At 48.2% G+C, this 26,249-nt stretch overlaps 1 protein-coding gene across 1 annotated transcript; it reads right to left on the bottom strand.

The window, feature by feature from the left end:
* On the bottom strand, nt 2,327-3,001 carry LOC110437545 (basic salivary proline-rich protein 4-like). Its single transcript, XM_021466016.1, has 3 exons — nt 2,997-3,001; nt 2,834-2,910; nt 2,327-2,739 (listed from the first exon to the last, which is right to left on the bottom strand). Exons 1-3 carry the CDS (start codon nt 2,999-3,001, stop codon nt 2,327-2,329), a joined length of 495 nt encoding a protein of 164 aa, XP_021321691.1.

Genomic DNA, 26,249 nt, shown 5'->3' with positions numbered 1-26,249 from the left:
CTACAAAGCTCCCAAGTGACCTACCTCGAAACTGCGTTGTCACAGACTTAGGCAAAATTGGCTAAGTGTAAAATCAGCACTGATTTTTGCCTTGTGAGCAACTTTTCAATGTGTTCCATGTTTTTTCATTAAAAGTCATCAACATAACTTTTGTAGCTTATGAAATTTACTACAACTTTGTTGTAGGTGTCATTTACATGCAAGGTCTCTAACATCAGTTTCATAAAACATCTTTGAAAAGAGGTCTAGGGGGTCAAATAGGTCAATCTAGGGTTAACCATGACTTAGGGGCATTTTTGGCCAAAACCTATAACATAAACTTTGTTCAAAATATTGTTCTAAACAAGATTAAAGTATTTTGGAAGACAATGTACACTTGTATGCATTGGTCACCTACTAGAATCACTCAAATCAAACCACACAAGTAATTTAATCATACATGGGACACATAAGATGACATGTGATCATGATGTATGCTTATGAATGAGCATGATGATGCTTATGTTGATGCAATGCTCTTGGTTAACATGCAAGCTAATACTAGGAGTGTTACACCACTTGTCAGCCACTCCGCGTTTCCGCGGCCAAAGACCGGCTGGAATCTCACCATCGGTGAGGTTTCCGGCGACACCGCCAGCACCTACGGCTTAGCGAACACAAGACGAGTCCAACAATGCCCTTTTTGGCGCCTGACGAGCACAAGAACTACCTCGCCGTCGAGAATGGTGGACGCGGCGGCGCTGCTCGCCGTGGTCCGGCCATTTCGCGGCGGTAGAGCGTGCGCTACCGACGGGGAAAGATGCGCAATGCCAAGGCAAAGCTAACGCACCTACGAACGCAAGCAATGACGGACTCGCCGGTGCTTGCGGATGGGAGGGAGGAGGCCGAAGCTGGCAGGGAGAAAAGCTTCGAGCGTCGGCGGCAATGGCGTGCGGCGGCGCGGCTGCTGCTGCGCGCGAGCGAGAGAGAGGGTGAGAGCGCGAGCAGAGGGGCGCGTCTGGCAGCGGGGACGGAGGCGGACGCGGCCGGGCACACCTAGTAGCCGACCAGTGCGCGTCAAAGCCGCCGCATGCACGCCAAGCGGCGGCCGAGCTCTGCTGGCTCGCCATGGCGGCACGGCGCAGCCGTCCGCGCGCGTGGACACGGCGCGGGCGCGGGCGTGGGGAAGGGGGCGAGCGCGGGCGGACTGGGCCGGCTTCGGCCAGTAAGCCAGAAGTGAGGCCGGGGCCTCCTGGCGCACCCTTTCCCTTTTCTATTTTTTAAAATTATTTTCCCAAAAAGATTAAATAAGATTTTTGAAGCTTTTGCAAACTTTTCCAGGGGTTGAAGTAAAAAGAAGAATTGTTCCTCACAAAATCCTCTACAACTTTGCTTTAAGATGCAAATCCAAATTCCAAACACAATTTGAATCAAAAATCAAAACTAGTTCTAGGTTTTCAAATAAATTCATTTTAGGGATTTTTGTATAAAATCCATTTCTCAATTTCTATAGCTCCAAAAATTTCACAAAATTACTCTTAATTCTTCTAAAACATATTTCAAGCTATTTTGGGCATCACAAGGATTTTTGGAATAAGCATACTATTTTTATCATATTTAATTCACATAAATTAAGCACATAAAATTATACTTGAATTAATGCCATGCTCATGTGATGCTATGCTTAATGAGAATGCTTAGAAAAGGGTTTATGAGACTAAGTGCATGCTTAACACCTAGGGTGTTACAGAATCCCCGTGGCGTAGGAACAGGTCGGCGAGGGATGGGAACCGCCCATCCCCGTGGACAGTAGTCCAGGTCCTGGCCTCGTCTGCCTCGCTGCCACCAGAGGTCCTGGCCACATCTCCCTCACCAGCGCCTGAGGACCCGACCACGTCCTCACAAGGTCGTTGACCCTCTAAGTAACTGGGCGCGATCACCTCGACGTCGTATAGTCCCCCTGATCTCTAAGCTCGGATCCACGGGTGCGCGCACGCCAAGCGCCAACGCCAAGACGCCAACCTTCCGGCGTGGCTCGGCCGGGATGGTAGGATCCCCCAGGAATGAAGCCACGGGGAGTCGCTAGGCCATAGACTGGCAAAACTCCCTCCCCCGTCTCGAGCCTTTGCCCTTCCCCGAGCTGCTGCTGCTGCTACAGTTGCTGCTCCTGTAGCTCCTGCTACCGCTGTTGCTCCAGCTGCTCCTCTAGCTGCTGCTGTAGTTGCAGCTCCTGCAGCTCTTGCTGCCGCCGCTGCTCTAGCTGTGCTTCTAGCTGCTGCTGCCACTATTGCTGCTATAGTTGCAGCTCCTGCAGCTCTTGCTGCCACTGCTGCTCTAGCTCCTCCAGCTACTGTTGCCGTCGCTGCTGCTCCAGCAGATGCTGTTTCTCCTCTTCCCTCTTCTTTTTCTCTTCCTCTTCCTTCCTCCTCTGCTCCTCTTCGTTCTTTTTCCTCTTTTCCTCCTCGACGGCATGGAGCCCGATCGGCCACGGCGTCCGCCCCTCGTTTTGAGGGACCTCGGCCTCTTTGTCCGAGACGCGGTCGCCAGTCGATGGTGGGCCTTCCTCAGACTCATCACTAATAGTGATCGGGTCGCCCTCTCCGCCTAACTTGGGCGACTCAGGGCCTCCCTCCTGACCATGGAGGCGTGGCTCCACGCCCTGACCAAGAGGCGGTGGGTCACTCTTTGAGACATCGCCCTCCTCTGACGGCCGAGGCGAGGCCTCGTCGCCACCAGCGGGCGGCCGAGAGTCGGGAGAGCCTGTATACACCCAAAAGCACACGTCAGCTACAAAGAATCCCTACGATAGGGCAAAGACCAACATAAAAATGCGGAAGGGAAGCCAATCACTTACCAGGTCCCTTGGGGCTCGCACAGGCCTTGAGTCTCTTGGCCGTCGAGGGTTGGGCCTGCTCCAGCTGCGTCTTCAGCCTAAGCAGGAGAGAAATGATCCAAGATGGTGGGTGCCAACAGACAAATGAACCAACAAAGACAGCATTGTAGTCTAGAGATCTTACCCCATAGGGAGGACGACCCTCCTACCAGTCCAACGGCCAGCAGGCCTCGGGCCACCGCGCGTCGAGGCCCCCGGCTGCTCTAAGACGAGAGTAGGCCTCGGCTCCATTCTCCCCACCTCACGATCCTTAGGGCTTGTGCTTCTCCGATGCCCTCCTCCCTGGCTCGAGGCCACCACAGCAACATGGCCTTGAGTTAGCGGCCCTGTTCTAGAGGTCTTGACCCGATGGCCCGAGCCAGACGCTTGGGGAGGTCGTGGCGGAAGGGCGGCCCGACCCTAGGTGGTGGCAGGGGGCGTATCAGCACGCGGGCGGTGAGGAGACATCTCCTTTTGGTGGCCCTCGCGGTCACCACCCTACGGCCCGTTGGAAGCCCCTACGCACGATGAGGAAACGTCGGCTTGCGGTGGGCCTTGCAGGACTCGGTCGAGACAGGCCGCCATCCCCATAGAATCCTCATCGTCGTCGTCATCGTCATCATCGTCTTCATTAGGAGAGTCCTCCTCAGGCCTCCCCTCACACCTCTCCTTGGCTCAACGCTCCTCGAGCGCCTGTCGCTCAAGGTTCTTCCTCTTCTCCTTCTTCCTCACTACATCTTGCACAAATTTGTGCTTCTCAGCAGAGGCACACCTTTTCTCATGCTCAACATCATCCTCCTTCACCGGGGGCTTCGAGGACCAAGCGTCGATCACCCCTGGCAAAACAAACAAACACCTCAGGAAAATCAGAAAGGAAACGACAGAGCCAAAAACAAGGGGCAAATGTCAATAGCTCGAGAGGCTTACCAGATCATAGTAGCCTTCGTTAGGCTTCATGGGGAAGGTATTCACGTGCTCCGGCTGGAAGTCGCCCGAGACAGCCACCCTAACCCTAGCGGCGACCTCCTCGTCTAGGAGTGCCTTGTTCGACATCCGGCACGCCTCGCGGTCCCATGACAAGACACACGGACCCATCTCGTCCATCCTCTGCGGTCGAGACATTGATGGGAGTACCCGTCGATGGTGGACAACCGAGAGGACAAGAGCTGCAGTCTGGCCTTCCTCGTGCAGGCGCCTCAGGGCCTCGAGTAGTGGGTAGAGCCAGGCATGGTGCGTCTTGATGACGCAGTAGTTCCAATTGTCGGGGCGCTCCTTGATTAGGTGCCCAGTGTAGTTGGGGAAGAGGCCATCGTCGTTGTGCAAGTAGAACCACTGAGAATCCCACTAGGTGTGATTTGACGTCAGCCCAGTAAGGATGTATTCTCGGACTAGGTTGAGCAGCCGGCCCGCACTGGCTTCCTCACCCTAGCAGCCCCACTAGGAGCGTGGAACACCTCACCTCAGAAGAGGTGAAGCCACAAATCCTAGTGTGGCATCACCCCGAAGTATCCTACACACACCGCGGCAAAGACCGCGATGGTGGAGATAGCATTGGGGGGAGAAATGCTGGAGCTCGACGCCGTAGTGGTGAAGGAGCGCCCTCATGAAGCGCCTCGGAGGAAACCCGAGCTCGTGGCAGTGGAACTTGATGAAGGAGACGACGTATCCCTCTGGCGGGCTTGTATCCCGGTGCTCTTCCGGCAGCGCGATCCACTCGGGGCGTGTCGAGGAAGTGAGGGGTCGTAGGAGCCCCTCCTTCTCCAAGTCATGCAACCGGCGCTCCATCACGATCGACGGGCGCCACTCGTCAGCGATGATAAGTCTCACCGGCATCTTCTAGAGCACAGAAAGGCGCAGCGGAACCCTAACGATCTCTCTCTTTGAAGCTCTTTTCACGCAGGGTGATGTGGGCAGAGAAGGAAGGAAAGCAATGGCAAAATGTAGATGGGGAAACAGCCAAGAAAGACCTCAATATATATATAGGCGCGTCGCAATGGATAGATCCAGTTATCACGGTAACTCCCGCAGTAAATGCACTGCCAAACAGTCCCATTTCCCTCTATGATAGGACGTTACGGATTCCACCCAACGGAACAACGCTGCAATGGCTTCCTCCTAAAAGACGTGCCAAACTGGCAGGAAAACAAACCGCCATGGCCCTTCCTTCCATCGCAAGGTAAGTTCGGTGCGCGCCGCTACTGGAACCTTGAGGGAGCGTGGACTGGCCCACCGACTAGGGTTGACGGTCGCCCTCGAGTAGTCGAGTTAGGGACATCTAGTGAGAGGTCAAAACGAGGCATGCCCCGAGGACTCGCTAGGAGTATCCAAGGCAAAGGCAAGGAGGTCGAGAGGAATCCCCATAGAGGGAGGCATCGAGCCGCTGGACTCTATCAAACGAGACCAGTATCCTCGACCACACTAGCCTGGCTTTAATGAGAACGCCTCTAGGCTACAGCCAGCCCCATCGAATGGGGCATGGGTTCTCGCTTGGATTACCCGATAAAAGCTCACCCAGGATGATGATGCTCGCTCCATCGGGAGTACATCACGCTCCTAGCCCCAAAGGGGGAAAACCGGCAAACGAGACTCGGGGGCTCCCTCCCAGAATGAGCGCCCCTAAACAAAAAGGGAAATAAAGAACAATCAGATCTGACAGAGCAATATAGCCCTCAAAGGAGTCCATGACTCCTTCAAGGCCTCAGGGGCTACCCCTGCGGAGTCGCTCGTGCGACCCCCATTGAAACTCGACCACCGGTAGAACCCCTGCTCGAGCACAAGTACTCAAACAAGGGCTCGGGGGCTACTATCGAGGGTGTCAATAAGGGGTACCGCCCCAGCGAACATTCATAATGGATAGATCCCAAGACAACTCGAGGGTCAGGCTCGACGATCCAGCACGAGCGTAAGATCGTTAGCAATCACTGCTCGACCCACAGCCTCGAATACGGAATACGGTCAAGCGAACGGCCTGGCGCTCGACAGCTTGCAACCGTCGATTATGAAAAGAGTGTTGGTACCCCTTATCTTATAATTATAAACATCATTTTAATAAATAAAATAAATAGATGGTAGGGCTTTGAACTAACCTTTCCACAAGTTCTGTCAGGTATGACACGCGGAAAGGCGCAAAAGACACGAGAAAGCGCACTTCAAGAAAGCGTATTCAGAAAAGGCGCAAATCAAAGATAAATGGAAAAGCCAACCAAAACATCGAACTGGATCCATCTGTAACCACGGGAAGGATCAGGGCCCAGAGACGAACCGACCACGCGAAGGCGGTGGCCAGGGGGGCCCACTAGTGGTGCGGCCGCACCCTGGTGCAGGCGCATCCCCCCATGGTGGCAACTCGGTCCCACCTTTTCAGGCGGTTGCATGGCGGCATGCATAGGATGGTTTCACCTCCTATCAAATTTAGATCGCCGTGAACCGTCCTTGTTGGGCTATAAATAGATGGCTCCACACCATTCAACACACACCATCATTTGGAGCAATACACCTCACATTTCTACACTTGTTCTTTAGTTTAGATTCAGTAGTAGAGCAGGGCAAAGCTAGCAAGGAGAGCTTGTCTCCTTGGAGGATCTTAGAGCTTCTTGGTATAAATACAATTCAGTTCTCCTCCATGAGCAAGTTCTTATCTTATTTATATGATTATGCAATTGAATTAGAGTATAGTTGTGTTCATATCTTGTTCATAGTATATGAACTAGTTCTTAGTTCTTCTGCTATGTTCTTGATGTGTTCATCCTTGTTCTTCATCGTTCATCGAATTAGTATGAATAGACAAAGGATTAAGATTGGGGTAATGGTTCGTTGGGTTGTGATGGCCACTCTTAGCCAAGCCTATCAATCAGAAAGGTTGGGGTCCCGGGAGGCTAGGAGGCGTTTCCAATTACACGGGCGAGGTGCTCGGCTATGCGGAGATCAGCGGATGCGCGGGTATCTTTCAGGTAGAGGGGTAGGTTGTAGGGTAGTGACAGCCCTGTCATCCCTAGTATTCCCCACGATCAGGTATTCCAGTAGGAGTTCAGTAAAGTCCCTATCGGCTGGATGTCCAGCTGCGGGGATCTCCCTAGATCCTCAGACTTCGTTCTAACTCTAGTTATATTGATTAGATGTTCTACTAACAATTCTTTGCATAGTTATATAAGATCAATGCCAGCTCAAGTAGTTGTTCTTTATTTCTTTTATTTCCTTATTTTCTCTTTATTCCTTGAGGTTGCCCCGATGAGTGTGTCCACTATCCATATTTTAAGAGCATGCCGTGACCCCTGATTAGACTATGTCTACCTATGCATCTCAACAAGTGATCATGCTACAAACCAATCTAGATGCATTTGTTACGCCCTCCTACGGGATTAAATACGATAACCCTTGAATACTCATGGGTTGAAATGCTACAATGATAGTTCTGTTTGCTTCTAGTTTTATTCTTTATATCCATGAACTATTGATTGTCATACCTAAGTACCGTTATGTCGGTGTTTTGACCCCAGGGCGTAACACCAAGGATTGAATTTATGTGCGTGCTCCCTCTTTCGTATGGTGATGCAAGAATGACACAAAGATTTATCCTTGTTCGGGCAAGAGAAGGGGATTTTGTATTATCTTGCACCTAAGTGCTTGTACAGGGGAGAATACAAGCGGATGTAACCAAGAATTCTAAGTCCTAGCTGGTGTGGTATGTGAACGGTGTTCTACGAGTTATGCTTTGTGTGTGATGCGTATATCATCCTCAATGTCCCCTTTTATAGTTCCAAGGGGAGACCTACGTTACAGAGAGTAGGTGTTTAGAATAAGCCTCGATAGGGGTACGGCGCGCTGACCTACTCGAGGCCTCCGTACTGGCGTGGCCTCGAGTGTCTTGTAACAATGTACTTTGATGATGATGGCGCGTGCGCTTCTAGATTCAGCCCCTGTGCATTGTCTCAGATTGGTTCAGGTATAAGCATGCTTGTACGTCATGGCAGCAGTCACGTCGACGGTTGTTGAAGCGCTGACTTTCATCGCTGGATCCTTCCCTGAGAAGGGGTGCCTGCTCGAGGGTCGGATGCACGAGCGGCTCCGCTGTGTGGGAGCGCTGACTTCAGGTGCCTCGAGGGATACCATGATGGGATATCATGTTTGCTATACAGCGCCGAGTTGTACTTGTCTATTTTGTGGGATAAAGCTAGAAAAAGTGGGGATTTGACGGGTGCTTGTTCCCTGTTGTTGACGGTCCTTAAGTATCAAATTTAATTATCAAATAAATAAAGAAAAGGATCCAAATGAAATAAAGATCTAGACTTAGGGTTTTATCTGACAGAATTCCATGAGTTTTGGTGTTTGTCTATTTCTGCAGGGGGTTATCAGGAAATACGGAAGAAAGGCCCACATGTCAGGATTACGTAAAGATATTAACGTGCTGCGCAATTATCTTACATCTAGAAGACTCTAGAAGCCACGAGACCGAAGCGAAGGCGAAACGGGGCCAGACCCTGGGCGGCCGCCCAGTTGGTCAGGGCGCTCGCCCACCTCCTGAGTCCAATCAGGACTCTGCTTTGCGGGAGATCTCCACCGACCTAAAGGATGAATCTAAACCATACAATCTATGTCGGTTTGATCCAAGGGCCCATATTCACTTGGAGGGACTATAAAACCAGACCCCCTGGCCCCTGGAGGAGAGAGCCTCTCAACCCTAATTCATTGTTCCATCAAGGGAGAAAAAGCCTCTGATCAAGATTAGAGCCACCACATCAATTAGATATCTAGATTAGCATAGCTACATAGGATTAGAACTAGGAGTCAATCTTCGATTGGTTTCCGGATCTGTCAGGAGGATTCTTGGTAATTCTCTAATTGTGCTTCTAATTGCTTTCTAATTATCTTTATTCTTCAATATTATGAATATGACTTTGTTCTACTTCAATATATTGCTTATGACTTTGCTCTACTTGCTTATATTCAAGATTATATTGTTCTTAGTTTATCATAGTTATGTACTTGGCTTAGTTAGATACGATCTATATACATGCTTAGGATCGTATAGCGTTTATCCATCGGATCCATGGGTAAATGATAGATATTGTGTAGGCGTGGTGCTTATACCATATTTATCTGCGATTGTACCCAATATGCTAGATCGTGGGGTGGTTCGTGATAGTGACAGCTTCATTGATTCTTATATAGTCCCCTTCTCGTGTATTGGGCTGGCAGAGCAACATTATTACAGGGGAGTGATTGCTATGTTTCTCATATTCCTTGCTAATATCACTATGCATGGGCATAGTCTTGTCTCGCAATGATTGCTAAGTATGCTTGCACTAACTATGATATGCTAGACTATATAGTTGAGAATAACTTAGGGAATATTCTTGTAGTTCGTTCTAATACCATGCTAATGACTTTCTAGAGTATCTAATTGAGGTGCTTATCATATTTATTATGTGGCTAGATCAGATTAGTTATCCTTATCACTATTATTATTTTATATATCTTTTATGTGACACTTATCCCTGTATGATGAGTTAGATATAATGTTCTCAATTATACATGCAATGATAGATGCTCAATCTCATATTCTATTCTGTAATCAATAGTGATGATTGCTAATCCCTTCCCAGTGGTAAAAATATAAATAACGATACCTGGAATACTTCCCGGTTAAAATGCTACATCGGTATTAATCTGTGCGCTTGCAGATCCCATTAATTATTTATTTAGAAGAGCAATTGCATATTTCAATACCGCGTCTCTTATATCATGCTGGGGATGACAACTTGGCTTAAGTGGTATAAGGGATAGGTTTGGCATTTTTGGCACCGTTGCTAGATTTAGAACTTAGTCTACTTTTAGTAATGATGTTAAGAATACCCAACAAGCATTTTTGGCGCCGTTGCCGGGGAAGGTTGATTACCAATCAGGAATGGAATAAAAGATTTTGAGTTATCATTCACATCACTAATATGATTGAGCTTATCTATTCTCTCATACAATTTTACCCCGATATTTTTCTATTTTATCTTATGCAGGGGAATGTATGAATAGAAGACATCTTCCAGGAAATTTTGTTGACGATCCTGAAGCATTATTCAAGAAGACGAGAGCCAAGCTAAAGAAATCATCAACACTTCACGAAGAAGCTTCATCCAATCAAGAAGATCACCGGAACTTGTCTTTAGAGTTCGAAGCCATGGCGAACAAATCGATCCGTGAGTTCTCAGCTCCCACTACGGACAACATCCGCACTGGACCTGCTGCAGAGATCGATGGCAACTTTGAGCTCAAGCCTGAACTTATCAACATGGTGCAATCCAACCAGTTCTGTGGGAAGGCACACGAAGATGCTAGTGCTCATTTACAACACTTCCTGGAGATTTGCAACACATTCACCATAGCAGGAGTTTCCAAAGACGCTATACTACTTCGCCTCTTCCCTTTCTCACTGTTAGGAAGAGCGAAGCAGTGGTTCTACGCTACAAAGGAGAAGAATACTACGTGGGCACTCTGCTCAACAAACTTCCTGGCTAAGTTCTTTCCCATGGGCAAGACCAATGCTCTCCGTGGGAAGATTACAAGTTTTCAGCAACAAAATGATGAATCTGTTCCAGAAGCATGGGAGCGCTTTCAAGACTACATCCTAGAATGTCCCCATCATGGAATGGAAAGTTGGCTATTGATGCAGACATTCTATCATGGCCTCAGCAACAGTGCCCGAGAGACTATGGATGCTGCAGCTGGAGGAGCATTCTTATCACTTACTATATCACAAGCCACAGCTCTTGTGGAGAAGATGGCATCCAACCAAAGCTGGAATGAAGAGAGGACCCAGACACGCAAGAGAGGTGGAGGTATGCATCAGCTGAAGGAGGTAGACATGCTATCTGCAAAGCTAGACCTGCTCATGAAGAAGCTCGACGATAGAGCTGGAGACAAGAAAGAAGTTATGCACATCTACGACTCTCACATGACTTGTGAGGAGTGTGGAGACACTGGACACTCAGGCAACCACTGCCCTGAGATACTTGAGGATGTGAACTACATCAACAACAACAACAACAACAACTACAACCGTCCTCAACAAAATCAAGGTTGGAATCAACAGAGGCCTAACTACTCAGGTAATTATCAAGGTAACAATTCTTACAACAACAATAATAATTTTCCACCTTTGAGAGAGTTAGTGTCTAATCAAGGAAAGCTAATGGATAACCTATCTAAGAAATTGGCATCTAATGATAAAATGCTAGAAAATATAAACAATAGAATGGATAATTTTTCTACTGCCATCAAGAATCAAATTAGCTTTAATAAAATGATTGAATCTCAGTTAAATCAAATAGCTGCTGCTGTTCCTACTACTAACCCTGGTATACCATCACAACCGGAAGGATTAGAATCTGCAAATCTTGTAGACGTGTTTGATGCAGGTAATTGGAGTAACCCCGTCACTGAATTTTCTACTGACCGTCTGCCGGTCAAGAGAGGCGATCCAGGACGCCCCGTCATCCCGATCTCCATCGGCATGGTGGATGTCCCAGAAGCACTCTGTGACTTTGGCTCCAGTGTCAACATTATACCCAGGGTACTCTATGAGAAATTCTTTACATATCCTTTATTAGAGACAACCATGTGTTTGCAGTTTACAGATCAGACGATAACTTTTCCAAAAGGAATAGTGAGGAACCTTTGTGTCCGAGTTGGTACCTTGTATGCCCCAGCAGACTTCGTAGTGGTAGAGACCGGAAATGATGAGAGAGCACCTATCATCTTAGGGAGGCCATTCTTGAACACCACGGGAGCTATCATCTACGCCAGTGCTGCCAAGATCAGTTTCTACGTCAAAGGGAAGAAGGAGATATTTTTCTTCAAGAACAAGACTACACAAATTCCAGATCAATCCAGACATAAATCAAGGAAGAGGACCAACAGGAGAAACAGGAACAAGCAAGTGTGGACCGAGTCAGCGAAGATGGTCACTGTAGTCCATGGAGGCCAAGATCACCAACTTAAGTCACCGTTTTTGACCAAGAAGGACGACCCAGGAATGCCAAGCATTTACTGCTCCATAAATGGATACAACTTCTACAAGACGATTTGCGACACCGGATCAGGCGTCAACATAATGGCCGCAGTCACCTATCGGCTCTTGTTCGGGACCATGCCACTAAGACCAACATACATTCAGCTCCAGATGGCAGATCAGACATTTCGAGAAGTTAAAGGAATAGTATCTGATGTCCCAGTCAAAATAGACGATCACTTTGTCTACACAGACTTTCAAGTTGTTAACATGGAAGAAGATGAATATGATCCACCCATCATCCTTGGAAGACCGTTCCTCAGTACCGTTAAAGCAATTATCTACATTGGAACCGGAGAAGTCCATATGCACTTCCCCTCAGAGAAGGTACGCCGTTATTTTACTGACCCTAACTATATCGTTGAAGAATCTAAGCAGGTCAGAAAAAGACGCAACCGCAACCAGAGAAGGCAGATCATCAAGGACGGATGGGCAGACTATGAAGGAGAAGTTGTAAGGTCAGAAGACGTAGAGTTTAAACAGAATTATCCAGAGGAGATTGAAGCACCGAGTCAGGTATGGAAAATGAAGATAACTATACAAGAAGAGGAGGCGCTGCCGGAAGTACCGACTACGCCACCCAACGAACCTCAGGACGATTGAGAAAATGGAGAGTCCCGTTCGGAGGACTTAAAAACACCGAACGCCTTGCCAAGAGGTAAACTTGGTAGTTATCCTTTCCCTTTCAATTATTTTAAATAGTTTACTTAGTTAATCATATTCATACTATCTTAAAAATAAAAGAAAATAAAAATGTGAAAAACAGTAAGCCCCATGTGAGTAGACGAGTGGCATAAAACCCATAAGTACATTCACTGTGGTGGCATAAAAATAAAATAATTATTTTTCTGCTCTATAAAAATAAAAATATAAAAACAGGGAGTAATATTTACTAAGGAGTCTCAAGATGATAAAGGCTAGATATTTATGCTAACACTTAATCAGTTCCACAAGCTTTGTTGTCTATTTGAGCTCCACAGAATTTAAGAATCAAGAAGACTAGCAGACGGAGGACATTCTAATCGCTGTCAGAATGCTGCTGACTTTCAACTACACCTCTGCCACCTGCTAGCTACATCAAGAGAAATTACGTCAAAATTCAGCTTGGGGGAGAGCACCCCCATTTATCTCGATAAGTATTTCTATCTATCTTTATACTTATATTATTTTAGAATATTAATACACATAAACTATGGGAAAACCAAATAAAGATTTTATGCATATATATATCTTTTGCTTAGTATGTTTAATAAATAAATAAAGTGGCTATGCTAATCCGTATCTAAATAAAACTTAAGCATGGATATGATGAAAAGTTGCTCTGCCTAATTTGCACATTTTAAGTTCTCTCTCAAGTTTAGATATAACTGTTATAATTTAAAGCGTGCTCTAGACCTAAACTTGTGGGATGAAAACTTGATCTGAAGTCTAAGTTGTTAACGGATAAGATATGGGAAGGCTGAGCTGCTGTTTATCTGTTCCTAGAGATGCTAGAATTCTGGAGAATTTTATCTTTGAAAATCTTTAAAATGTTGCATGATGAGTTCCTGTATGATGAGAGTTTAAATTCCTACCACAGCCATATATACATGCTTGCTAGACCTTGAGCCACACATTTATTATTTACTGCTTATGAGCATTGAGTGTGGTCAAGCTGTGTAGACCCTTAGGAGCTTGTCATGTGGTTAAATCAAGATTTCACTTGCACATTCACTCATATATGCTACTTCTACTCCGGAAGTACCATCCACATATATCCACCCATTCCATCTCCAGAACCACCTGAAAATATTCTACTCCTAATCCGGGAGAGAATAACCAAAAATATTTCTGTTTTCCCTTATGAAGTAAATGCTCAAGTTATCTTGTTACTACCACTTGCTATATTATCTCAAGAGATGAATGCTCTAAAAAAAAAGAGGAGAAATAATACGAGGAAATAAAAAGGAGCAAGTGCTCGGAACCTCGAAAGAAAAGAAAAAGAGTGAGACGAGAGGTAAAAATGGACAAGTGTCTGACAATAGAATTAGGGGTGCAAGATACCCACCTGAGAGAAAAGAAAAAGAAGAGCATCTCATTCTCCTTATAAAGTTTCAAAAGCAAGGAAGGTATGTATCCCCTCAAAGAGCAAAAGTAGAATTAGACTTCCACCACCATTATTTTCACCATTGTTATCACCATCATCACCATATACCATTCATTAGCCACACATGCACATCTTGATTAAACTTATTGACTTGTTACTTTGGATCCATGGTTTGACTATGCAATAAATGTCTTGTAAGTATGTATACTTTATCTCCCACCTATGAGCTCCAGATATTAAAGCCTTATTAGAGTAGGGTGAGAGAGAAGGCAATGTTACTATGCTTTATACCACAAATACTACATATCTTGAGAGAAGGCATATACCATCACTGCCTTGGTAAGGATTCAAAAATACCACAAAAGAGAGACCTGAGAGAATCATACAAGGAATCTCTGAGTTTTATTTGAAAATCTGCAAAAAACCCCAGAGCTATAGCTGATCAAGAATAAGAGACATGGCACTTGCCTAGACTGTTCTATCTTTTAACCACTCAAGACAGAAGTGACGGTTACAAGTCCCATGGTGAAGGTAAAGTAAGTAAGTTTTAAGTCTTGACAGTTTACTCTAGCTCAGAGATGAGATCTTATTTAAAAGCATGTGTACCGTCAATTTTTAAAAATATTGCAACAACTTATGATCCATAGCTGAGTCTATCCTTGCTCAGGGACGAGCAAGAGGTAAGCTTGGGGGAGTTTGTTGACGGTCCTTAAGTATCAAATTTAATTATCAAATAAATAAAGAAAAGGATCCAAATGAAATAAAGATCTAGACTTAGGGTTTTATCTGACAGAATTCCACGAGTTTTGGTGTTTCTCTATTTCTGCAGGGGGTTATCAGGAAATACGGAAGAAAGGCCCACATGTCAGGATTACGTAAAGATATTAACGTGCTGCGCAATTATCTTACATCTAGAAGACTCCAGAAGCCACGAGACCGAAGCGGAGGCGAAACGGGGCCAGACCCTGGGCGGCCGCCCAGTTGGTCAGGGCGCCCGCCCACCTCCTGAGTCCAATCAGGACTCTACTTTGCGCGAGATCTCCACCGACCTAAAGGATGAATCTAAACCATACAATCTATGTCGGCTTGATCCAAGGGCCCATATTCACTTGGAGGGACTATAAAACCAGACCCCCTGGCCCATGGAGGAGAGAGCCTCTCAACCCTAATTCATTGTTCCATCAAGGTAGAAGAAGCCTCTGATCAAGATTAGAGCCACCACATCAATTAGATATCTAGATTAGCATAGCTACATAGGATTAGAACTAGAAGGAGTCAATGTTCGATTGGTTTCCGGATCTGTCAGGAGGATTCTTGGTAATTCTCCAATTGTGCTTCTAATTGCTTTCTAATTATCTTTGTTCTTCAATATTATGAATATGACTTTGTTCTACTTCAATATATTGCTTATGACTTTGCTCTACTTGCTTATATTCAAGATTATATTGTTCTTAGTTTATCATAGTTATGTACTTGGCTTAGTTAGATACGATCTATATACATGCTTAGGATCGTATAGCGTTTATCCATCGGATCCATGGGTAAATGATAGATATTGTGTAGGCGTGGTGCTTATACCATATTTATCTGTGATTGTACCCAATATGCCACATCGTGGGGTGGTTCGTGATAGTGACAGCTTCATTGATTCTTATATAGTCCCCCTCTCGTGTATTGGGCTGGCAGAGCAACATTATTACAGGAGAGTGATTGCTATGTTTCTCATATTCCTTGCTAATATCACTATGCATGGGCGTAGTCTTGTCTCGCAATGATTGCTAAGTATGCTTGCACTAACTATGATATGCTAGACTATATAGTTGAGAATAACTTAGGGAATATTCTTGTAGAGTATCTAATTGAGGTGCTTATCATATTTATTATGTGGCTAGATCAGATTAGTTATCCTTATCACTATTATTATTTTATATATCTTTTATGTGACACTTATCCCTGTATGATGAGTTAGATATAATGTTCTCAATTATACATGCAATGATAGATGCTCAATCTCATATTCTATTCTGTAATCAATAGTGATGATTGCTGATCCCTTCCCAGTGGTAAAAATATAAATAACGATACCTGGAATACTTCCCGGTTAAAATGCTACATCGGTATTAATTTGTGCGCTTGCAGATCCCATTCATTATTTATTTAGAAGAGCAATTGCATATTTCAATACCGCGTCTCTTATATCATGCTGGGGATGACAACTTGGCTTAAGTGGTATAAGGGATAGGTTTGGCATTTTTGGCACCGTTGCTAGATTTAGAACATAGTCTACTTTTAGTAATGATGTTAAGAATACCCAACACCTGTCATGTTTCCCATGACTGTCGGGTTAGGTGGGAGCATGGCAGACGCATTAAATGCTCTGGCTTCTGTACCTGCGACAGGCGGCGGGAGGCGCTTTTGCACTCGAGGCCCCTCGATTCGCTCGAGCGACTTCTGTATTCGATGATCGCAGTTAGTCCAGCCCCTGTCGATTCGCAGGACCTTGCTTCCATGTTCGAGGCCATGGTCGACATCGAACCCTGGCGATTACGTATGTAAGTCAGAGCGTCGAGTTAGAGTCTTGGTTTGTTTATGAATCCCCCCGTTATGGATGTTGGTTGAGATACCCCTTATTGGTATCCTCGACAGTAGCCCCTGAGCCTTTGCTTGAGTGCTTGTGCTCGAGTAGAGGCTCTTCTAATGGTCGAGTTTCTGTGGGGGTCGCGGGAGCGACCCCCGTGGAGGTAGCCCCCGAGCCATTGGAGGAGTCTTTGACTCCTTCGAGGGCTATACTGCTTTTTCTGATGGGACCGCTCCCGATTTCCCCTTTCTTGAAAAAGGCGTTTTGTTCTAGAAGGGAGCTTCCAACCCTTATCGGTCGTCCTCACTTTTTTCGAGGCTAGGATCGTGACGCACTCCCGATGGAGAGAGCGTCACCACCCAAGGTGAGCTCCTATTGGGTGATCCAAGCCAGAACCCTTGCCCCATTCGCGGGGGTCGGCTATAGCCTGGAGGCGTCCTCATTTAAGCGGGGCAAGTGTGGTCTGGGATACTGGTCTCGTTCAATAAAGTCCAGCAGCTCGATGCCTCCCTCCGTGGGGATTCCTCTCAACCTTCTCGTCCCTACTTTGGATACACCCAGCAAGTTCTCGAGGCAGGCCTCGTTTTCAACCCCTCGCTGGGTGTCCCTGACTCTGGTACTCGAGGGTGACCGTCGAACCCATCCCGCGGGCCAGTCTACGCTCCCTCGAGATTCTTATGGCAGCGCGCGCCCATCTTACCTTGCCATGGAAGGAAGAGTCGTGGCAGTTTGTTTTCTTGCCCGTTGGACGCGCCTTTTTACGAGAGAGTTGTTGTGGCACTGTGTCACTTGCGGAATCTGTAACGTCCTGTCAGGGGGAGAAAAAAGACCGTTAGGCGGCGCATTCAATTGGGACGTTACCACATTTGTCGGATCTGCCCGTTGGGGTGGGTCGCCTATAAAGATCACTGGTTCGCCCGGTTGCCTTCCCTTCCGCATCCCACCATTGCTCTCTCCTTTGCTCCCCATTGCTGTCTTTTCTTGCCTTCTTGAAGCGCAGTGCACCCTCGAGCGAACAAAACCCGTAGAACCGCCTTTTCTTCTTCCGCTAGGATGCCTGTGAGACTCGTCGCCCTCGATGACTCGCGCCCGTCGTCCATGATAGAGCGCGAATTGAGGGATCTGGAGAATGAGGGGCTCCTGTGCTCCCATAATTCCTTGTTGCGGCCTGAATAGATTGCGCCGCCGGCGGACCACCGGGAGCCCAATCCCCAAAGGGGTATGTCGTGTCATTCACCAAGTTCCATCACCATGGCCTCGGATCCCCTCCGAGTCGTTTCATGAGGGCGCTCTGCCACCACTACGGTGTGGAGCTTCAGCATTTCTCCCCAAACACCATCACTACTGCGGCGGTCTTTGCCACAGTATGTGAGGGCTATCTAGGGGTGATGCCGCACTGGGAGCTATGGCTCCACCTCTACCATGGCGAGCTCTTCCACGCTCTTGGTGGGGCCATAGGGGTGAGGAAGCCGGTGCGGGCTGGCTGCCTTAACCTGGTGCAGAAGATGGGCCAGGCGGAGGAGCCTCGATAATACATCTCGATCGGGCTGACGTCCAACCACGCCCAATGGGACTCTCAATGGTTCTACCTCCACAACGATGACGATGTTTTCCCCACCTATACCGGGCGGTTGATCTCAGAGCGCCCAGAGCACTAGAATCATGGTGTCGTCAAGACCCTTCAGTCTCGTCTCCACCCACTCCTCAACGCCCTGAAGACGTTGCGTGAGGGAGGTCTGACCGCCACACTCATCCTCTCGGTGGTCCACCATCGACGGGTACTCCCATTGATGTCTCGACCATTGAGGATGGACGAGATGGGCTCTGGTGTTTCATCTCAGGACCTCAAGGCGTGCCGGATGTCCAACATGTTGCCCTCGAACGAGGAGGTCGCTGCCAGGGTTAGTGCGGCTGTTGCGGGTGGCTTCCAGCCAGAGCATGTCAACAGCCTCCCCATGAGGCCTGAGGAAGGCTGCCTCGATATGGTAATCTCTTTTCGATACCATTACTCGATTCTTGTGGTAGGTCGTGTCGCTCTTTTTCTCGATCCTTCCGGTTTCTCCGAGACTTATGTCTGCTCTGACAGGAGACGATCGACGCCCGGTCCTCGAAGTCTCTGGTGAAGGAAGATGACGTCGATCATGAAAAAAGGCATGTGTCTGCAGAGAAGCAAATGTCCGTAAAGGACATAGAGAAGAAAAAGGAAAAGAAGAAGATCCTCGAGCGGCAAGCGCTCGAAAAACGCCGAGCTAAGTCGAGGCATGAGGGGGAGTCTGAGGAGGACTCCCCTAATGAGGACGATGGAAATGATGTCGACGACGATAGCGGTGACTCCGAGGGGATGGCGGCTTGCCTCGATAGGATCCTAGAAGACCCACCGTGAACCGACATCGACACATCACGCACGGAGGCTTCCAAAGGGCCACCAGGTGGGCTCCACGACGGGCGCCAGAAGGAGGCGTCGCCGCGCCGTTCGCGTGCCAACACCCCCTACACCCACACAAGGTCGCGTCATTTCTTAGCCGCCACCTCCACTGGCGTCCAGCACGGGCCATAGGGTCATAACCTTGGTGACAGGGCCATTGACTCGCGGCCGCGCCGCCGTGGCGGCTTCGAGCCAGTGGAAGGGCACCGTAGGAGTGCTAGTCACGGTGTTCGTCTGGCGGGAAGCATGGAACCGAGGCCCGCGCTCGCCTAGGAGAAGTCGGGTGCCACAACGTGGGGTGGCTCTAGATAGGTAGGAGGCTGGTCCTTCCCGTAGGGTAAGGTCTACATGCTGTGATTTTGTTTTCGATGTCTTGTTCGTCTGTCGGTTTCCACCTCCTTAATCTACCTTTTCCTTTCTCAGGCTGAAGAGGCCATTGGAGCTGGCTCAGCCCTCGATGGCCAAGAGGCTCAAGGCGGGGGAAGCTCCAAAGGTCCTAGTGAGCGACTCGTTCCTCTTTTCATGGTTCTGTGGTCAGGTTGATTTGGCGCTGAGTTTCTCTATGACTGACGCGTCGCTTTGGGGCGTGTCCAGGTTCCTCTGACCCTCGACCACCTACTGGCGACGATAAGACCCCGCATCGACAGTCGGAGGGGGGCGATGGCTCCAGAACCGTCCTGCTGTCCCCCGGACGGGGCGAGACGCCTCGTCCTCATGGTCAGGAGGGAGCCCCTGAGCCGCCCCAGTAAGGGGGAGTGGGCGACCCCATCACTATTAGCGATGAGCCTGGTGCCACGGATAAGGGGGTTGAGACCCCTCAGGTTGAGGGACGGATTCCATGGCCCATTGGGCTCCACTCCGTCGAGGAGAAGAAGAGGAATGACGAGGAGGAGCGGAGGAAAGAATAAGAACAGCGTCATCCGCAGGGGCAGCTTTCGCCTCAGCGAGAGGCATAGGCGCAGCAGCAGCAGCAGTAGGTGCAGGAGTAGCACAGCAGCAGTCACAGCTGCAAGAGGAGCAGCAGCAGGAGAAGCCACAGCAGGAGGTGTCGGAGCATCCTCAGCAAGAGCGGGGGGCGCAAGTGCATCTTGAGGAGCAGTTGGAGCAATGCTGACAGCAAGAGCTGCAGGAGCTTCAACAGCAGCAGTAGCGGCAGCAGCAGCTGGAAGGGCTGTTCGAGCAGCCACCACAAGATCTGCACAAGCCACGGTCATCGCTGCTGCAAGGTCCCAAGGCCACGGAAGAGCAGCTGCCGTTCTATGGTCACCCGACTTTTGCGTGGCTCCGCCCTAGGGGGCCTGTCACCATCCCGGCTGAGCCAGGGCGGGCGGACGGTGTTGTGGCGCTTGCGTGTGCCATGCGCACACCGGAAGATCTCCGCTCCAAGGTCAAAGGTACCATTTATGGTATTGAGGGAATCACCCTGGGGTTCCTTGAGGGTCGACGGTCGTGGCATCTTGATGCCGGTGGGGCAGACGAGGTTGGGACCTCTGGCAGCAGTGAAACTGACGAGACCGGGACTTGGAGGTCAGTGGATGACGATGGGCGGTTTCCCTCCCTCGTTGATCTGTTCCTACACCACGGGAGCTCGCTCTAGACCATGCAAGAACTCATCTGGGGTGTTAAGGCGCGCACGGTGGAGGAGATGGAGCACTGGGGCCTAGGGAGGATCCGTCTTCGAGGCTCCACTTCTTCAGATGAGCCCAACATCATGATGGATGATCGGAAGGAGGCGGAGAAGTGGGAGCACCTCGAGGCTTGCGTTCTTACTGTCTCATGATCTACTACTAGATTTGAAAGAGACCTCCTGCCTAAAATCATGCTTTATTCATGCGACGAGGGGTGGTTGGGAGCAGCTCCCTCTTCTTAAGGATCAACTCCTTGAGTGACAAGAGAAGCTCCTCAAGGCCTACAAAGATCTTATGGTGGCTTTGGAGGAGAAGAAGGAGAAGGAGGCTGCTCTGACCGAGACTCAGGAGACCCTATCCACTATGGGCAGCAAGGTCTCTCGGGCGGAGGAGGACGCCCAAGTCACTCGAAAGGCCTTGGAGAGGGCAAAAGAGGAAACCGCGCAGTCGAGGGAGCAAGCTACTCTAGCTAAGGAGGTGGCTACAAGGCACGAGAAGAGGCCGCATGTTATAAAGGTGCTGCCGCCGAGCTCGACAAGGAGATGAGGCTCGTCGAGTCAGACCTCATCGCCATCTGGGATGCTTACCACAGAATAAAAGAGGAGAATCGGAAGAGCAAAATCGCTCGAGGCGCCGCGGAGGAGGCTGGGAAGAAGGCCCGTGATGATCTCGAGGTAGAGCGAACCCGCTCTCGTGGCCTTTCTAACAACGTTGATCGTCTGAAGAGAATGCTGCAAGAGAAGGAGGAAGCTATCTTACAATCGGGTAAGATGACCGAGGACCTGTGGATCTGTTGATGCAAAAACTAGATCTGCAAACACAAAGGGCTAATACCCGATTCAAACGTTAAGGCGTGCCAGCCGATTTGACCTTACTATCGGCAAAGGTGATAACTCGAATACTTTGGTCCCGACAACAGCGATGCGCCCAGATGCCATGGCCAAGAGGTATTCACGCGGAACTTGAGAATACGCCGAGCTTAAGTCGACGAACTCCTAAGAACTCGTAGTAAAAAGGAAAAAATATGACGAAGTCGTCGAAAAAGTAGATGATGGAATGTGAGTAAAAACTTGTGTTTGATTGATTGATAGATGTCTCGATTACAAGGCCCAAGGGTCTACATTTATACCCTGCTCAAAGAGCTACAACCAGACACGACTAGGACTCGAATTCCAAATCAAACAGAATCCGTATACAAAACGATCTAAATAACTAAGGAAAACATAAAACTGTCCCCCCGTGACAATCTAGGACGCCACCATAGACCAATCGGCAACCTTCAAGTCTTCCCTCCGCGTCATCGGCAGACTCTCCATCGTAGCCATCAGCAAAGGTTAATGCTGGCCATCGGCACAAACACATCACCACCCATGGTCTTAGCCACATTCAGCTGTCTCTTCATTGGCAACCACCCTCATCGGCAACTCTCCTGCAGACCAGTCACCGTTGCCCTATCTTGCCAATCTACACTCTACCGATCCTAGGTACGTGTCCAAAAACGGTGTCAACACATGCCCCCCAGTTTCGGAGTATGAAATAATTAGTGCTCCGAAATTCTCTGCAGTAATGATGCCTTTCCATAATTAATTCTCCCAATTTGGCAACCGACAGCCTAAATCTGAACAACCTCAGTCCGATTTTTCGCAGATTTCTCGAATTCCTCAACTTCCCAAACGGACATCTCCACTTTAATCCCCCATCGGCAATATTACCGTTACAAGGAACTACCGATGGACCGATCAGGAAATCCCGCACAACGAAATATCTCAACCTCCCAAACGGACATCTCCACATTATTCGCCCATCGGCAATATTACCGTTACAAGGCGCTGCCGATGGACCGACCAGGAGATCCCGCACAGTGAAATATCTCTGGATTATGACCGCTTCCTGTCAAATCACCTGTACAATCCCTTGATTATCATGCGAACAGTTACCATATCTACCGGAGTACCCTCGGATTTCACGGATATGGCGAAGAGATAAGTCAGATTTGCCCTTGCCCGTTTTGTCCTATAAATAGTTTCTTCTCGGGTACTCCTTCTCCACCACATCATTCTACAGCTCCAACTCCTCTTTTCTGGCGGCTGCACTGTTCGAGAGCTCCAATAACTCCAACGAAGCCCTTTCTTCATCAACCTCAAAGTCTTCGATCATCCTTCTCGCGAGAAGATGGTCATCAACTTTGCTGTCCCCGAGGTCAGTTCATCCTTACCTCTTGCACTTTTGCCACATCCTTGTTCATCCCCAATTTAATTTTACTAAACATTCCTCTCTTTTTTTCCTCTTTTGTTCTTCTTTTTACCTCAAAAATCATTAGGATCTGTCCAATAAAATTGTCATCCCTACCGATCAACCACATCTCCAATGCCTCGGTCCGCTAGGGAACCCAGATCCCACTGATCTAATCAACGCAGAAACAAATAGGATCCCCTTTAGAGCCGAGAACTTTTCCCTAGATCTGTGGAAAGATACCTTCCGTTCCTGGCCCAGTCCTACCGTAGGATGGAAAGATTGGTTTTTGAGAGTCAGCCATTCTAATGAGGTTCAGTGGGGTGAGCGAAAACTGGATCAATGCATCAGGTTGTCCCTTGCCGATATGCATAGGAACGAGTCACTGCTGATTGCTGCATCTTATTTCTGGTCAGACACGCTTAATGCCTTTGTCTTTGGTCATGGCCCTGCTTCCCCCACCCTTGCCGATGTGCTTATGCTCACCGGCTTAGATGTATCCACTGCCGATAGTAGCCACCTATTTGATACCACACCCAGTGCCAAGGTGGAAACTCGCGCTATCGGCCGCTGGTCTGGGTACATCCAAAAGTACAGTAGGACGGGACCTGTTAACATAAAGGAACAAACCACCTTTCTGATCATGTGGCTAGACAAATTTGTATTCTGCGGTCGATCGGCAGGACCAACCTCTGTCTACCTATCGGCAACAGAGAGGTTAGCCAATGGTGGCCGATTTCCCCTCGGCCGATACCTGCTTGGTTCTGCCTACCATCTCCTCCATCAAGTAGCCAGAAAACTCCTGCTTGGCCAACCCATCGGCAACTTAGGGGGTCCATGGTGGTTTATCAATATGTGGCTCAGCCTCCACATGCATAAGCGCCTCGAGTTGAACCTCTTACACACAGCGCTTCCCTAGGGACATAGCCGAGAATTATGAATTGGATGAAGAGGAATCGGCAACTCGTCCTCCTCTGAACTTTGGTGAGGCCGTCATAGTTCTACCTGGTACAGGTGGCAATGCAGACCAGGTCAGCCGATTCTTCCAGACCCTGTATGAAGGTCTGATCAGAGAACAGCGAGCATGGATGCCTTATGAAGATCCAGATACCATGTTTCCTTTGGTCTTCCATCCATTCAATGATGCTCTCAATAAAGATCATGATGTGATGATGGCACTGATCACTCCCAGAGCTATACCAGTAAACTTCTTTAGCAGTGGGAAAGCCTCCAACCAAACCTATGAGTTTTACAACCCAGCGGCACTAGCCCGTCAACTAGCCTTTGGTCAGCTACCGATTGCACTCTGTTATGCCGATGTGATAAAACCTAAGGAGACCATCACCAGCCTCCTCGAGTGGACTCGAGTAGCTCAACTGCCACCGAATGCCGATACAGATGCAGATCTATCAGAGTGGATCCCGGTCCTCTTCATTACTCAGGCGTACAAACAATGGTGGGAAGAATGGAAGGAGCATTTGTTCTGCAAATTGGCTCTTACGTACCGCGGCATGATCGACCCCAAGTACAAAGTTCCCGATAACACTGTAAGTATTTCCAAACTGATGTCTCAATTCTTTCACTTTTATTTCCATCGGTAACTCACTTTCTGTATTATATTGCCGGTTGATAATGTTCCCCCATCGGTCAGCAGGAGTGGCAAGCCGATTGATCTTTTTCTATCAGGTCTGATCTTCTCAATCGGCAACAATGCTCCCACCTTGGCTGCCATAATGCACCGAGGTGTACGCCTCAAGAAAGTCACCACCAAGCGTACAAAGACATCTCCATCGGTAGCCGCCTCTACTTTGGCGCAAGCCTTTAAGGTAAATCTTCAAATTTCTTCACCGATTTCATTCTTCCATCTGATACACTTGTACTCACGAATTCTCATCCTTGGTACATCACACTGGCGCATCGGCAAGGACTAGAAGCACAGGCGCCGATGCCCCCCAGTCCAGCCAGGTGAAGAGGAAAGGCTCCAAGAGCATCAGATCACAAGCAAAGCACCAGAAGACAGCAACACCTCCTCCTCCCCCAGTGTCTCCAATTCCAGTGGAATCTTCTCCCTCCTCTCCAGAAGCCCAGATGCAACAGGCACCATCTCCTCCTCAGCCGCAGGAAGAAGCTCACGTAGAAGAATTCCAACCGAAGGGACCTCAGCCAGAGGATACATTGGCTGACATACACGAGCAAACTGCCGATCTAGCAGGTTCAATCATAGCATCGGTAGTTTCCTCCATCCAAACAAGTGCTGCTCCTCCTCAAGGTAACATACTTTTTATGAAATTATTGCCGATGAACTTATTTTCCCTGTCTTATAATTACTTCTGTTATTCTTTCAGCTGACATAGTCCCATCGGCAACTCCAGCCGATCAGCCTATAGTTCCATCGGCATCTTCCAGTCAGAGGCGAGAGATTGCCTTGAAACAAGTAAGCCATCCAATCTCCATCGGCATTATTTGTCAATACTTGACCATGGAATGACTCACTTTATTTCTCTTTCAAGAACATGATTCTCCTGATAGCTTATTCTCCTTTGCCATCGATATCTCTGAAGACGAAGGTGAGGAAGCAAGCTCTTCTCGGGCAGTTGGGATCACATCGGCAGAAATCAGGGCGAAATTAGAAGAATTATCAGCCCTCCTTCACCAAGACACAACCCAACTGGTTGATGACTCTGACCCAGCCAAGGCTTTGTTGAAGACCCTCAGAGGCCAAATTCCTGCCGATGCTGAAGAAATCCTCTTTCAAGCTGCACATCTAGGGAGCCGTCAGCTGCAGTACTAGAGAGCTGCCCAACGTCTTGCCGATAGAGCTGCTCGTGCCCAGCTTTCTGAGGAGATGATCAAGGTAAAACTCCTTGCCGATGAGAAACACAAGAGCATCGGCATCCTGACATCCTCAGGAGATGTATTGAAACAAAAGATTTCTGATCTATCGGCAAGAAGAGAAGTTTTGTTGGAAGAACTCAAACAAGTAGAAGATGCTTTATCCCAAGCCTGTCAAGAAGAAAGCCAACTGCCAGAGACAATCAAGCTTCTCGAGCAAGAGCGAAATATCCAAGCCCGCACGGCATTGCAGATGAAGAAGAAGCTAAAGCTAGTGGAAGGTTCTGCCGATGATGATGCGAAAGTAATAGAAGAAGCAAACCAGATCCGTCTGCGTGCTATATCGGCGATCCAGACGCTGTTGAACATATGAACCATTCATCGGCAACATACTTGCTTCTTTATTTTGAACACTCCTAATGTGTTGGTCTAGCCGATAGGATTGTTATCGACACCTTTTAAATTATCAAGTCTGGCTCCAGATACATTTTGATCCAGCCGATAGGAATGTTATCGGCACTTAAACTTTTATGTATCGACCCATATGCTTGGGTAA

This window comes from Sorghum bicolor, chromosome 8, assembly GCF_000003195.3.
Source record: "Sorghum bicolor cultivar BTx623 chromosome 8, Sorghum_bicolor_NCBIv3, whole genome shotgun sequence".
Classification (NCBI taxonomy): Eukaryota; Viridiplantae; Streptophyta; class Magnoliopsida; order Poales; family Poaceae; genus Sorghum; species Sorghum bicolor.
This window is presented reverse-complemented; position numbering and strand designations above follow the sequence as displayed.